The sequence below is a fragment of the Alexandromys fortis genome, unplaced genomic scaffold (genome assembly GCF_014885135.2).
Source record: "Alexandromys fortis isolate MF-2015 unplaced genomic scaffold, M_Fortis_MF-2015_v1.1 scaffold_7, whole genome shotgun sequence".
Lineage (NCBI taxonomy): Eukaryota > Metazoa > Chordata > Mammalia > Rodentia > Cricetidae > Alexandromys > Alexandromys fortis.
In genome coordinates this window covers 5,517,690-5,531,412 of record NW_026067920.1, presented here as the reverse complement: position 1 = coordinate 5,531,412, position 13,723 = coordinate 5,517,690, and the positions used below count along the sequence as shown (strand labels likewise).

General features: G+C 43.6%; 1 protein-coding gene across 9 annotated transcripts in view; it reads left to right on the top strand.

Moving 5' to 3' along the window:
- Depdc5 (DEP domain containing 5, GATOR1 subcomplex subunit) overlaps positions 1-13,723 on the top strand; it is a 113,481-nt gene that overhangs the window by 76,406 nt on the left and 23,352 nt on the right. For 8 of the 9 annotated variants that reach the window (XM_050141024.1, XM_050141023.1, XM_050141025.1 and 5 more), the window contains exons 32-33: positions 1,488-1,593; positions 10,837-10,988. In XM_050141024.1, coding sequence (XP_049996981.1) covers positions 1,488-1,593; positions 10,837-10,988 — 258 coding nt within the window. Of the gene's footprint in view, positions 1-1,487; positions 1,594-9,183; positions 9,313-10,836; positions 10,989-13,723 lie in introns of those variants that run through there. The other variant, XM_050141032.1, reaches the window with a different exon arrangement.

The following is a 13,723-nucleotide window of genomic DNA, read 5'->3' as shown; positions in this document are numbered from 1 at the left end:
ACACACGTCTTCTGGAAGAGCATTCGGTGCTCTTAATCAATGAGTCATTCTTCCAGCTGATTGTCTTTCTTCTTTTTTCTCTCTTTTTTTTTTTTTTTTTTTTTTTTTTTTTTTTTTTTTTTTTTTTTTGGTTTTTCAAGATAGGTTTTCCCTATGTAGCTTTGGATCCTGTCCTGGATCTCACTCACTCTGTAGCTCGGCCTCGAACTCACAGAGACCAGCCTGCCTCTGCCTCCTGAGTTCTGGGATTAAAGTTATACAGTCACTACCGGCTAGCAACATTCCCAACCAGTGATTTTCTTTTTAAACTAAACTTTTAGTAGTCAAAACAATGGTTTAAAAAAAAAAAAACATGAGTTTTTGACAGCTGAGAAGCCTGCATCGGACTGAACTAGGCCCTCTGAATGTGGGTGACAGTTGTATGGCTTGGTCTGTTTGTGGGACCCCTGGCAGTGGGACCAGGATTTATCCCTGGTGCATGAACTGAGTTTTTGGAGCCCATTCCCTGTGGTGGGATATCTTGCTCAGCCTTGCTGTAGTCCTGCCTCAACTCGACGTGCCAGGCTTAGTTGACTGCATGTGAGAGGCCTTACCCTCTCTGAGGAGTGTATGGGGGCCAGGTGGGGAGGAGTGGGAGGAGGAGAAAGAGGGGGAGCTCTGGTTGGTTTGTAAAATGAATTGAGAGAGAGAGAGAGAGAGAGAGAGAGAGAGAGAGAGAGAGAGAGAGAGAAACATGGGTTTTATTAGGAAATAATAATATATGTGTCGTTATCCCTTGCCTATCTCTCCACTCCCTGCCCTCCCTCCTCCCCCTTCCCTTCCTCTGGTCCTCTTTTTTCCTTCGTTGTGCTCTTTCTGCTTCTGTGCCGTGTATATATAGATGTGTGTGTGTGCATGTGCTTTAAAATCTAGGGTCTGTGTATGAGTGGAAACATAATATTTTGTCTTTCTTGGACTGCTTGTTTTTTATTTTTTGTTGTTTTTGAGACAAGCTCTCTAATATGCAGCTCTGGCTGTCCTGGAACTCTGTGTAGACCAGGCTGTCCTCAGACTCACGGAGCGCCACCTGGAATTAAAGATGTGTGACACTGCACCCTGCTTCTGGGAATGCTTTTTATTTTTACCATGTTTGTTTGTGTGGGATGGCACAGTGTGTGGGGAGATCAGAGGACAACTTATACAAGTGAGTTCTTTTCTTCCACCGTGTGCATTCAGTGATCAAACTCAGGCTGGTAGGTTTAGTGGCAAGCTCCCTTACCCAATGAGCCCTCTCACCAGCCCTAGGGTGTTTTCTGAAATACTGTGGGGGACAATGGCTGTTTAGGACAATTTAATGATGTTAAGAGTGCCATGTAGGGCCTGAAGGAAAAGCAAGGCAGAAGCGTATTTCACAGGTGGAAACAGCTGTGCTGTCTTCGTGTAGACTAACTTGGTCCTTCCCTAGAGATCTTCCAGCAAGCTGCAGTCATGTGTTTTCTTTCCTTCAGGTGCCTAGGAGAGCAGCAGGCAACTGTGCATGGAAAAAGTTCCACTCAGGCAGCTGAGAGCAGCAGTGTTGCTATGACTCCCACCTATGTGGACAGCCCACGAAAGGTAAAAGGGGCTCACCAGTCGGGGACTGTTGCTGTGTAGTCCCAGGAGCCCAAATGAAAGCATGATCTATCGCCACGAATGCAGAATCAATTGTACTGAAACTGTAGAGAAGTTCTACCACAAACTATCTTAAGGTTCTCTTATCCCTCGTTGAGGAATCTCCCTGTTGATGGTAGTGATACGTGGATTTCTGCTCAGGTGCAGCCTGGGAACAGCCACGTAGAGTGCTATTGCTCCAGGCCTGAGATCTCACTCTCAGCTGTGGAATTTGCCATCTAGTTTCCCTTCAGGGCCACCGTCACTCGACCAGAGGGGAATTGGAAATTCCTGAAGCAGTGCCCACACAAGCCTGTTCTTTTTTGATAATGGAATTCCTACTTTTTTTTTTTCTTTAAGGCTCCTGAGACATATTGGGAAAGAAAAAAATGCAAGCAAATCTAACTTTGTATTTATTAATTTTACTCATATTATAAAGGTTTCCCATGTCATGTTTTAAAAGTTATGTTTAGGTTTGTAGCAGGATTAATAAAAACCCAGAGACAGAAATTGAGGTTCAGCCTGAAGATTAGAAAAGCAAAAAAGCCAGCCACTGACTCTTAAACCTCTGCCTCAGTCCAAAATGGTGATCCTGCCTCCAGGAGTCTCAGAATGAGACTGTGTCTGAGAGCTGTCTTCTCTCGTTTTATAGTCCTCTCTAGTGCTGGGATTAAAGGTGTCTGTCACTGTGGCTGCTGGGATTAAAGGTTTGTGTCACCACTGTGGCTATTTTCTCTGATCTCCAGGCAAGCTTTATTTATTAAAATGCAAATGAAATATTACTACATGGGATTTTGTGGGTTTTTTTTTTCTGTTTTAAGTTTTAGGAATTCAACCAAGGCCTTTAACATGGTAGGCAGGTAGGTACTCTAGAACAACTGCACTAAACTCTCAATCCCTAAAATGTATTTAAAGTAGCTATGGGCTGGAAGTCTGGCTCAGAAGTAGAGAGTTTAGTTTACATACTTAAGGCCTTGGGTTTGATTCCAATACTACATTCACACAGAAAGTTTATTTAAAATGTAAATGGTTTCTCATTTTCAAGATAAATTTTAGCTGAATGTTACAGGACACACCTTTAATCCCAGCACTGAGGAGAGAGACAGGCAGATCTCTGTGTGTTAGATGCTCTACAGGGTTCCAGGACAGCCAGGGTGACATAACAACAACTGTCTTGGAAGGAAACTTTCTTACCAGTACTATAGAATTTAATCTATATCATGAAGTTGTAAATGATGCTCATGGATTTCCTTGTGGCAGTTATTTGACTACAGGTATGATTAATTACCTTGGTATAAATCACTAGGATTATACTCTAGGGATTAAAATATGAGAAAAGTATCAACCAAAGCTATAGGCAGTTTGGAGACTGTGAACCAGAGATCAACAACCCTGTGTGTGGAGTTCAGGCTTCATGGGAAAAATAAGGGTCCTTCCTAAGTTCTTCTATATCCATTTAAAATAAAAAGCCATTATTTGCTCATAGCCTGTGCAGATCAGGGGAGTGGCCAGATTACTTACTTTACAAACTGTAGTTTGCTGACTCCTGCCCAAGGGGAGAGCTGTGGGTCCCAAAGGGAGTCTGTGTACAAAACAGAAGTTCTGTTGGCCAAACAACAACAACTTGGTCTCAGTTCTTTGGCATAGCTCTCTCAGTATCATCAGTGCCTTAGCAGTCACGGTCTGGGATGGGCTAACGCCTCCCAGCCCTTTCCTGACCTTTCTACATTGTCATTTCTCAGCATTAGGGATGGTGCCAAAGGCAAGATGGACAAGCAGAAAAATTATAGGAAGTTGAAATACCCTAGAGACCACACACTAGTTGCTGTTCTGGATGCACCCTGTACTCCTCTGACTTCTGAAAGCTATGGTGCTGGCTGTGAACTCCAGGTTTAGGGAGTGGGAAGCAAAACTGCTATGAGATGTTCAGCTGGCATGTCTGGAGGCAGTGCCTCTTACGGAGGGTGTGATGCGTCTGCATCTTCAGTCATGCCCTTCCAGGGTGTGCTGCATGAGTTTGCGGTGGCTCCTGGAAGATGCTGGCAATGGTGATACAGTGAACATCCAGATATCTCACTGTTTTACTTTTAGATCTGAAGGAGAGCAGATGCCTTGATTGCGCTGTTGCCACTCCTGCATTGCAGCAATAATCATGCATGCAGAATGAAAAGGCTCTGAAGGATCACAAGCTCTTCGAAATGTCCTCTTTGTCATCTTTGCTTCAAGTACATGGGCAGCCACAAATACATAGCCACAAGTAGAGCAGGGTGTTCTTCAGGAAGCCTGCTGCATTGGTGCTAGTGCCTGACTTTATAAATGTGAGCAGGGTGTTCTTCAGGAAGCCCGCTGCATTGGTGCTAGTGCCTGACTTTATAAATGTGAGCAGGGTGTTCTTCAGGAAGCCCGCTGCATTGGTGCTAATGTGCCTGACTTTATAAATGTCTTTGTTTCTTGATTTTGTTACACAAACAGTAGAGGAGCAGATACTGCTGCCTCTGCACCCCCATGTTCACAGAAGATTAAGCAAGACTCCTCCTTGATTCTTTGCTGCCACATTTAATAACTATCAGGCAGAAGAAATCTTAGGCTTCAGTGTCTCTCTCTCAGAGAGCTGTTTGTTCCCAGACAGACTGAAGGACAAGATTTCACTGCTGCCTTTACCGTGCTGTTCCCAACACTGCTCTGGGGCCATTCCCTCTTCTTGCCGTAGGTCTGAAGGAAGTTAAAAGCACCAAGACATAGGTACACACAAGGAGCTTGGCTGTACCTTTCTTTCGCCCACGTAGATGGTGTTCTGCGAATTGAAGTGTGATTTCTTGCTCGTGCTTTGCATTTGGAGATTGTCTTTCTGGGCTCCCTATTCCGCCCCCACCCCATTCCCTCATGTCCTGGTTTTCTCCTTGCCTCCTTGTTTTCATTTATTATTTGCTTATTTTTGATCCCCTTCTCCTATTCTCATACACAATCCATTTCTTGGCTACCTTACACCTGCTGCTGCTGCTGCTGCTTCCTCCTCCTCTGACTTCAGGACGGGGCCTTCTTTATGGAGTTTGTTCGCAGCCCACGCACGGCATCATCTGCCTTCTACCCTCAGGTTAGTCCAAACTCCAGCCTGTGCATGCCCATCCCATTGGCACAAACTGGCTTCTGTTTACCTCTAGGCAGATGAAATTGGACTGAATCTGGATTTGAGGGACAGCTGAAATTGAATTTGGCTTTAGGTGCCTTGGTGTTCAGAGCAGCAAAGGGGAATGGGAGAGATTCGTGTAAGAGGGCAGCCTAACACACCAATGCTGAACCAGTTTTCATTGCTGCTTGTGTGGTTCACCTGATTGCCACAAATCTCATTATCACTACATTGCAGCGTCTGTCCTTTTAAATTTTACAAGCATCTTGAAATGTGTATATTTAAGGATTGAACACTTATTTTTCTCCTCCTTGTAAAGCCAAGATAAGTTTATAACAGTATGGCAGGGGGCCTGGAGAGATGGCTCAGAGGTTAAGAGCTCTTCCAGAGGTCCTGAGTTCAGTTCCCTGCAACCACATGGTGGCTCATAACCATCTGTAAAGTGATCTGGCGCCCTCTTCTGGCATGCAGGCATGCATGCAGACGGAACACTGTATATATAATAAATAAATCTTTTTTTTAAAAAAGCATGACTGGAAGTGGTAGGGAAAAAAAAACAACCAGCATCTGTAAGTAGGCCTGAGCCTATGTTGAGGCTAATGGTGTGTGGCCCTGGGCAGCTCCCTTACCTTCTGGGCTCCAGTTATTTGTCAGATGAAAGGTTTGGGCGAGGTCACGGAGGGCCTTCCAGGCCTTACAATTCTTCACTTACCACATTATCTCATTGCACCTTGTAGTATAGCCTGTCAGTTAAGTTAAAAGCTTTATTCAGTTCTGTATGTGGAGAAATAAAGAACAGAGAAGTTGCTTTCTAGAGTACAGAGTAGAACTGGGATTTACATTCATGACCTTCAAGGCTTGACTCAAAACCCGCTCTGTAATTAGCATTAGTAATTACTGTTTTGACTGGTCTTTGGAGGCAGACAGGGCTCCCTGGTGTTTATGGAGGCTTCTAAGGACTGTGTGAAATTGACTAGCTGTAGAGAACTAGCTACAGAGATCTGATGAACCAGGGTTATACAGAGTGGGTCTGGCTAAGAGGAGGGGACTTGTGAGGTGGGAGGAGTTAAAGAGTCTTTATTTAGTGGGAGTCAGAAAAGCAGCTCCCTGAGCTCCCACTTTGCCTCTTTGGAATCTTGGTTTTCCAAGAATGGACATTGCCATACCTGTCTACAGCCCTTACCTGTGACTCAAATAGCCATGCGCGGTTTCCGTCAACCAAGCATTTCTCATCCGAGTGTAGTAGGTACACTGTATTTTGAATTAAAATCAGACTCGGCTGATTTCGTTAGTCGGATTACTTTCTTTTTTTCTTTAATTTTTTAATTTTATTATTTTATATGTATTGACTGTTTTATGTGTATTGAGTTATGTGTATTGAGTGTTTTGACTGAGTGTGTATCTGTGCACCACATGCATGCCTGTCAGAGGGCATTGGGTCCCTTGGAACTGGAATTGCAGGTGGTTGTGAACCACTGTGTGAATGCTGGTATTTGAACTTGGGCTCTGTAAGAGCAACAAGTGCTCTTAACCACTGAGCCATATCTCCAGCCCATAATATATATATTTTTTAACTTTTAATTTTATTTTATGTCTGTGGGTGTTGTTTTGCCTGTGTGTATGCTGTGTACCGCATGTGTGCCCAGTGGCCTTGGAGGCCAGAAGAATGCTCTGGATCTTGCAGAACTGGAGTTACAGACAGTTGTGGACTACATGAGGATGATAGGAATACAACCCACATCCTTAGGAAGGACAGCAAGTGCTCCTAACCACTGAGCCGCCATCTCTCTAGTCCCAAAGTCTTTTACTTTGGACTAAGGAGACTCTTCATTGATGAGTCTTAGAGTTAGACTTAGAATTTAATATAAGAAAAGTCAACAGAGTCGAATAGGTCTATTTTGTGTGGTGAAATTTACCTATAAAACAAAGGTGGACAAGTTCTACAACTAGAAATAGTAAATAGAGGACAATTCCATAGAGAGTGCATAGGAATGAATGTCTCTCCTGGTGTTGTAAAGATACATATAAAGTAAGCCGTGCGTGGCGGCTTACATTTGAGGCAGAAGCAGGTAGATCTCCTCTGAGTTCGAGATAGCCTGGTCTATAGAATGAGTTCTAGAGCAGCCAGAGCTATAGAGAGGGACACTGTCTCAAAAAACAAGCAACAACAAAAAAAATATGTAAGTTAAAAATTCAACTCTTGGTCTGTAAAGATTCAGAGGTTAAGAGCACTGGCTGTTCTTCCAGGGGACCCAGTTTCCATTCCCAGCACCCACATGACAGCTCACACCTGCCTGTAACTCCAGTTTCAGGGGATCCAACACCCTCACACATACACCAGTGAATATAAAATAAAATAAATTACATATTTTTTAAAAATTCTTATCTTACCAGAGGCACTAAGGGATCTTCCTGTATATACACACAATTAAATTGCATGCCTTTTTTGTTTGTTTGTTTGGTTTGGTTTGGTTTTCGAGACAGAGTTTCTCTGTAGCTTGGAGCCTGTCCTGGAACTAGCTCTTGTAGACCAGACTGGTCTCGAACTCACAAAGATCCGCCTGCCTCTGCCTCCCAAGTGTTGGGATTAAAGGTATGCGCCATCACCCCCGGCGCCTTTGTTATTTTTATTATTATAAAATATAAAAACACATTTTATGTTAATTTTCCAACATACAGCGGAGAGAGACCTGCTTTCAAATCTTGGCTTCAATGCCAAGGAGGTGTTTGGAACTGACTATGCTTAGAACTAATTATGCTTTAGAACCTAGTTCTTCATTGTAAGAGGAAATTGTAATTTATTTTAATATTAATTTAAAATGTTTTATTAGTTATTTGAATGTTAGAAATAACAAATGTTTTTAACAAATTATAAGGGAAAGAAATCATAATGAACACATTTTTGATAATAGTGCAAGTAAGTTTTTCGCCAGTCATTAAAAACAATAGAAAATACCTATATGTGGGCTGGCTAGATGACTCAGTGGTTAAGAGCAGTGGCTGCTCTTCCAGAGCACTTGGCAGCTCACAACTGTCTGTAACTCTAGTTCCAGGGAATCTGACACCCGCACACCAATGCACATGAAATAAAGTTAAAGAAATTATAGAAGGAAAATACCTATATGCTTAGAAATGAGCATACTTCTAATCTTGCATATGTAATTGGCATATGTAAATAAGCAGCATGGTGCTGGGCAGGGGGTCAGTATACGGTCATCAGCAGCCATTATTAGAATTTGTATAATTGACCCTCTACATCCACCCACAATCAATCAACTATGGATCAAAAATACTGGGAGAAAAATTATGTCTATTCTGAACACGTACAGACCTCTAAGTGTAGTGCAGCAGCCGCTGTTATAGCTGTTTTCTGTATAGGTACTCTCCGTCATTAGAGATGATGTAAACTCATGCATGTGTGTCCAGCCTGCAGCCCGTGGCTGCCTATGCTGCAGGACAGCTGTGGATGAGTTCCATCCGACACAAAGTCAGAAACCTGAAGCATTAGGAGATTTTTAATTTTTTAAAATTCTGTGTTTTGTTTTGTAACTGTGCTGTGTGAGTCTAGAGTGTGGCTTTGAGGACGACAGTGCTATATTGAAATATCAGAAGGTTGACATGTAACTCATGCAGGATGATTTGCAAAGGTATGCAAATACTATGATCATCACGGGATTTGTTTGGTTTGGTTTTGGTTTTGGTTTTTTGAGACATGGTTTCTCTTTGTCGCCCAGGCTGGGCTGAAACACACTCTGTAGACCAGGCTGGCTTCAAACTCAAGAGATCCACCTGCCTCTGCCTCCCAAGTGCTGGAATTAAAGGTGTGTGCCACCACCTTCCGGCCATCCATGGGATTTTATTTCCAGGGATATTGGTGACTTGGCACCAAAGGATAACTATTAGTATTGAAGCTGAATTATGTCAAGTTAATGTGTATTTGTTTATTACTCGTTGGTAATTTCATATATGAATATAGTATATTTAGGTCATAGCCATTCATTCTCCCCTTCCCTCTTCATCCCCCTTGTAACTTTCATGTCAAAGTCCTTTTTTAAAATAACCTATCAAATCCAATTAGTGCTTCCTCCCTCCCCACATAAAAATGTGCCTAGATGAGGGAAATTCAAGAAAAGAAAAAGCATTATAGGGTAAGACCTTGTAAAGCAGCTAGAACGTTGTACTAAATTCAACTCTAAGCCTCCAGTAGCCGAAGAATATGGGAACCATCTTTCTAAGACTCGGAGTAGTCAGACAAAAATGACAGGAAAACAACTTTTTTTGGTATTACACTCTGAGCAAAATGTGCATCCACGAAAGATAGACTGTGTAATACAGAGCGGGAATCTGGCCCACCATTTGCTTTTTAAGTAAAGTTTTATTGGAAAAGAGCCTCCTCCTACCCTGCCCTCTTTTTTTTTTTTCTTAAGACATGGTCTGACATAGCACATCCAGTCTGGCCTAGAGCTTGCTTACCATGTAGCAGAGGATGGTACTGACCGATTGATCTCCCGTCTCTGCTTCCTGAGTGATGGAATTACATGTGTTCATCACCGTGCCCAGCACTTTTTGTTTTCTAAGGTTGGTTGGTTTTTTGTTCACATATGGCTGCTTCAGTGTTCTTGTGAAGGGCTGAGTAGTAGTGACAACAGAGATGTTGCTCACTGTTGTCTGAGGTTTCTGTCCTCCCACCAGGTCCCACAGCTGTTTTGCCCCAAAGAAATCACTCAGAGGTCTACCTTAATCATAAACTGATTGGCCCATTAGCTCAGGCTTCTTATTAACTCATATAACTTATATTAACCCATTATTCTTGTCTATGTTAGCCACATGGCTCAGTACCTTTTTCAGCAGGGTAGTCACATCTTCCTTCTGTGGTTGAGACAGGACTCAAGAGGAATGGGCTTCCTCCTTCCCAGAAATCTCCTGTTTTCATTGACCCGCCTCTACTTCCTGTCTGGTTGTCCCCACCTATACTTCCTGCCTGACTACTGGCCAATCAGCATTTATTTAAAACAGAATTGGCAGAATATAGACAATTGTCCCACACCAGCTCACAAAATCCTATGTGCTTATTATCTGGAAGATTTAGTGATGACTGCTTAGCCACACCTCTGCTCCCCAATCAGTCCCATGAAAGGGACTCAGCCTTCCCACCCCTTTCCTGGATCTGTCAGTGGTGCATTCAGCTTTCTGACAGCCCAGGTTCAAACCTCAGAGGCATCTGTAAGTTCTCTCCTCTAGCTTCATCCTGAGAGGCCTAGTCCTCTGTCCTCCTCTTGGGAAATTCCATGCACTAGGCCAGGTTCCCCCTCCATCTGAGAAGGCTGGACAGGATCCTAACTGGCACTACAAGAGCATCCCTTTTCCTGAAAACCACCTATGAGCCACGCCCATTTGCATCTTCCTAAAAAACAGTTCCAACCTTGCTAACCTGCTACTCTGAAATCTTGAACATCTCTGCACTATCACGCTGTGAACTCAACAGAACATATAGCTGACTTGTGATCTCAACACAACACCAACTGTTCATCAAGTCTACCTTCCAATCAAATAACCTTATCTGTATAGCACTGTGAGTTCTGTTGTCCTGTGGCTCCTTATCTCACTGGCTAAAACCTCATCTCAGTGGGTGTTCCACCTTAAAATGCCTGCCAACAAATGCTGGGATTAAAGGGGTGCACTGCTTTGCCTAGCCTTCTGTGTTCTTTTTATGGGGAATTTCCTTTGGTGTCTGCCAGTTTTTTGGTTTGAATCTGGTACTGAAGTGGTTGCTTTGGTTTTAGGATTATTGTGATTGCCTGGCCTCTGTCTGCCTTGGTTTAGAGGGTGTAAATCCTTAATTTCTCTGACAAGGCAATGCACCAGGACTGGGTTTGGTCCCTAGACTCCTTTGACTTTCCCAGCAGGGACCAATGGGGACTGAGAATGGGAGGAGTGGGACAAACCATATGTGAAATAGCTTTAAAGTATGGGAATGAATATCTAGCTAATGTCTGTTGACTTAATAAACCAGGATAGTTTATTTACTGTTACTTTTGATTAATTTTAGATCTATCTGCTAATTTTTTACCCTTTTGCAGGCATCTGTGGACCAAACAGCTGCTCTGGTATCAGACGGTGCCAGTTTGGGGGTCAGCACATGCCAGTCCCTGGATAGAGGTAGCAACCAGACCCTTGGGAACTCCCAGAACATAGGAGAACTGGCCTTTCCCTCTGCAAACTCTGACTGCAGGTGAGCTTCAGAACGACAGACTGACTGTACTGTTGGTTGGGGCAAGTTCAACCAAGAGCGCAGAGGTTGCGAGTCCAGAGCTCTGGGTCATGTTCTAGCTGCCACAGATAATATGTGGGACCCTGAAGGGGTCAGTCTTTACAGCCAAGTGGCAAGGCGGGAGATCTGTGTTCTCTGAGCGATGCAGAAAGTGTCAGACACGATGTCAGTCCTAGTCATGATGGTGCCCAAAGCATGGCTCTTTGCACAGGATGGCACGCAGTCAGCAAGGAAATGCACTAACACCGGGTGAGTCACATGCTGTGCGTGAACGAGGCCTTTCTCTTCCTGTTCCTAAGAATCCATAGGGGAAGGGTACTGCCTGTTCCTCATTTGCTTAGTAAATGTTCTGGCTTTTTTTTTTTTTTTTAAGTCAGGGTCTCTTTATTATGTAGCTCTGGCTGTCCTAGAAGTCACTCACTACATAGACCAGGCTGACCTCAAACTCTACACACATACACACACACACACACACAGAGTGATTTTGTGATTTTTTTTTTAAGGTAAAAGAATTTTTTAAATTTTTAATCAGGATCTAGGCATGTAGTGCACACCTTTAGTTTCAGGATTTAGAAGGCAGAGGTTTATGGATCTCTGAGTTCAAAGGCCAGCCTAGTCTACAGAGTGAGTTTCAGGATAGCCTGGGCTATACAGAGAAATTCTGTCTTGAGATCCTCCTCCACCCCACAGTTGTTTTTTTTTTTTTTTTTTTCAGTCAGGGTCTTGGGAATACACCTCATTTGGTAGAGTGCTTTCCTAGCACACATGAAGCTCTGAGTTCTAGCCCCTGTGTTTTCTTAAATTAGGCATGGTGTCACGTAGCTATAATTCCTGCACTTGTCAAACAAAAGCAGGAGGGGCAGTTCAGGATCATTCCTGGCTGCATAGTGCGTTTAAGGTCAACATGGGGTGTATGAGACTTGTCTCAAGGGAAAAAAAAATGAAAAAAAAAAAACCAAAAAAACAAAAAAGACACCCACCCACAGGGTAATTGTACATGTTTATGGCCCTAGGTTTTGATGCCATTGTCAGGTTTTTTTTTTGTTTTTTTTTTTTTGGTTTTTCGAGACAGGGTTTCTCTGTGGTTTTGGAGCCTGTCCTAGAACTAGCTATTGTAGACCAGGCTGGTCTCGAACTCACAGAAAACCGCCTGCCTCTGCCTCCCAAGTGCTGGGATTAAAGGCGTGCGCCACCATCGCCCAGCTGCCATTGTCAGTTTTGAGAAACGTTCTTTCTTTCTTGGCTGTGGGTGGCAGGTCTACTTACTCTGTTCTTCGTGCCTCTCTGTACTGACTGAGCAAATTTAGCTATATAATCTGAGAAACTTGACTTTTACACCGCTTTCCCTGAGAGCAGCCAGTGCTCTTGGATGGATACCCTCAAGTTGGTCCCTAATCGGCAATCTCTGATTTTCCTTATGCCGTAAGCTCTGGACTGCTTCTGCCGCCACTGCATCCACCACTGAGTGGTCATTCTGGCTAGGAGAGGTGATGCCTGCTCAGTCCTGACTTTCCTGCTCTAGGTCTCTCCCGGCTGCCTTTAGTCCTGGCCATGAAGGAGATTGGAGTGGTTGCTCAGTGTGCGTGAGGAGAGTATAGCTGTGTGCTTCCTCACTGCTCAGGAGGGTAGAGAGGGAGGCTTTTGTCTGCTTTTGGAAGAAAAGAAGGCCTGGAGTGTAGGCTAGAGGTGAGAAAACCTGCAAAAGCAGGACCCCTGACCGAAAGTGATACTGTGTACACTCCTTGTCATGGTAGGAACTTAGTAGCAGTGGATTCAGCTGCATTGGGAGAAGCTGAGTTCCCTGCCTTTGAAGGTGTTCGCAAATGGAAGGCCTTCTCTTGACTAGACACTTGAACTCAGATGCAGGATTTGAAGGAAATTCTCTTCAAAGGCTTTTGAAGGCTTTCTAGCCCTGAGATTTTGCTTTTAGGTTTTTATTGTCATGCTGGGGATTAACACAGGGTCTGAGAATCTGAAATGCTGCTGAACCCCCTGCCTCCCAAAATAAGCATCCAGAAGACTGAGGAAGAGAAGAAAGGGAGGAGTTTGAGGAGTTTCTGATTGAGACCCAGAACTAACTAGTTAGGTTGGTGGGGCCATTCAGCTGCTGAATATTAATCTCTTACCTCTTCACCCCCATTGATATAATAGATCTTCCCACGTAGCCTAAGTTGATCTCAAACTCATGATTCTCCCAGCCCAACCTCTGGAGTGCTGGGATTATAGGCAGGCGCCACCACAGCTGGCTTAAGCATGTTTTAAGCACTGTCACCATCAAGACAGAACTTGGGCAGCAGGTGATGCAAAGAGCAGGACTTTGGTGTGACTCACTTGAATGAAATCTGGATTCCAGTGCTTCCCAACTCTTGGACCTTCACTAGTTCGGTTAGCTAATCTGACTCGCTTCAGTGTTGACTACATTTTAGGCACCACGTATATCAGTCTTGTGCCTTGTTTTACATATGGTAGCCCTACACTATCCTGAAAGACATGAACAACACTGTCCCTGTTTTCAGGTAAAGAAATAAAAATCAAGAAAATCCAGGGGTCCTACAGCTGATTAGTGATAATTCTTAGGTTCTTTCCTATAAATTCTCAATTAAATTATCATGCTGAAACTCTTTGATTGGCCTAGGCTAAGTAACATGTGAGAGGCTGCAGGCAAAATCAGAGCAGCCTAAGCCTTCTAGGAAGCA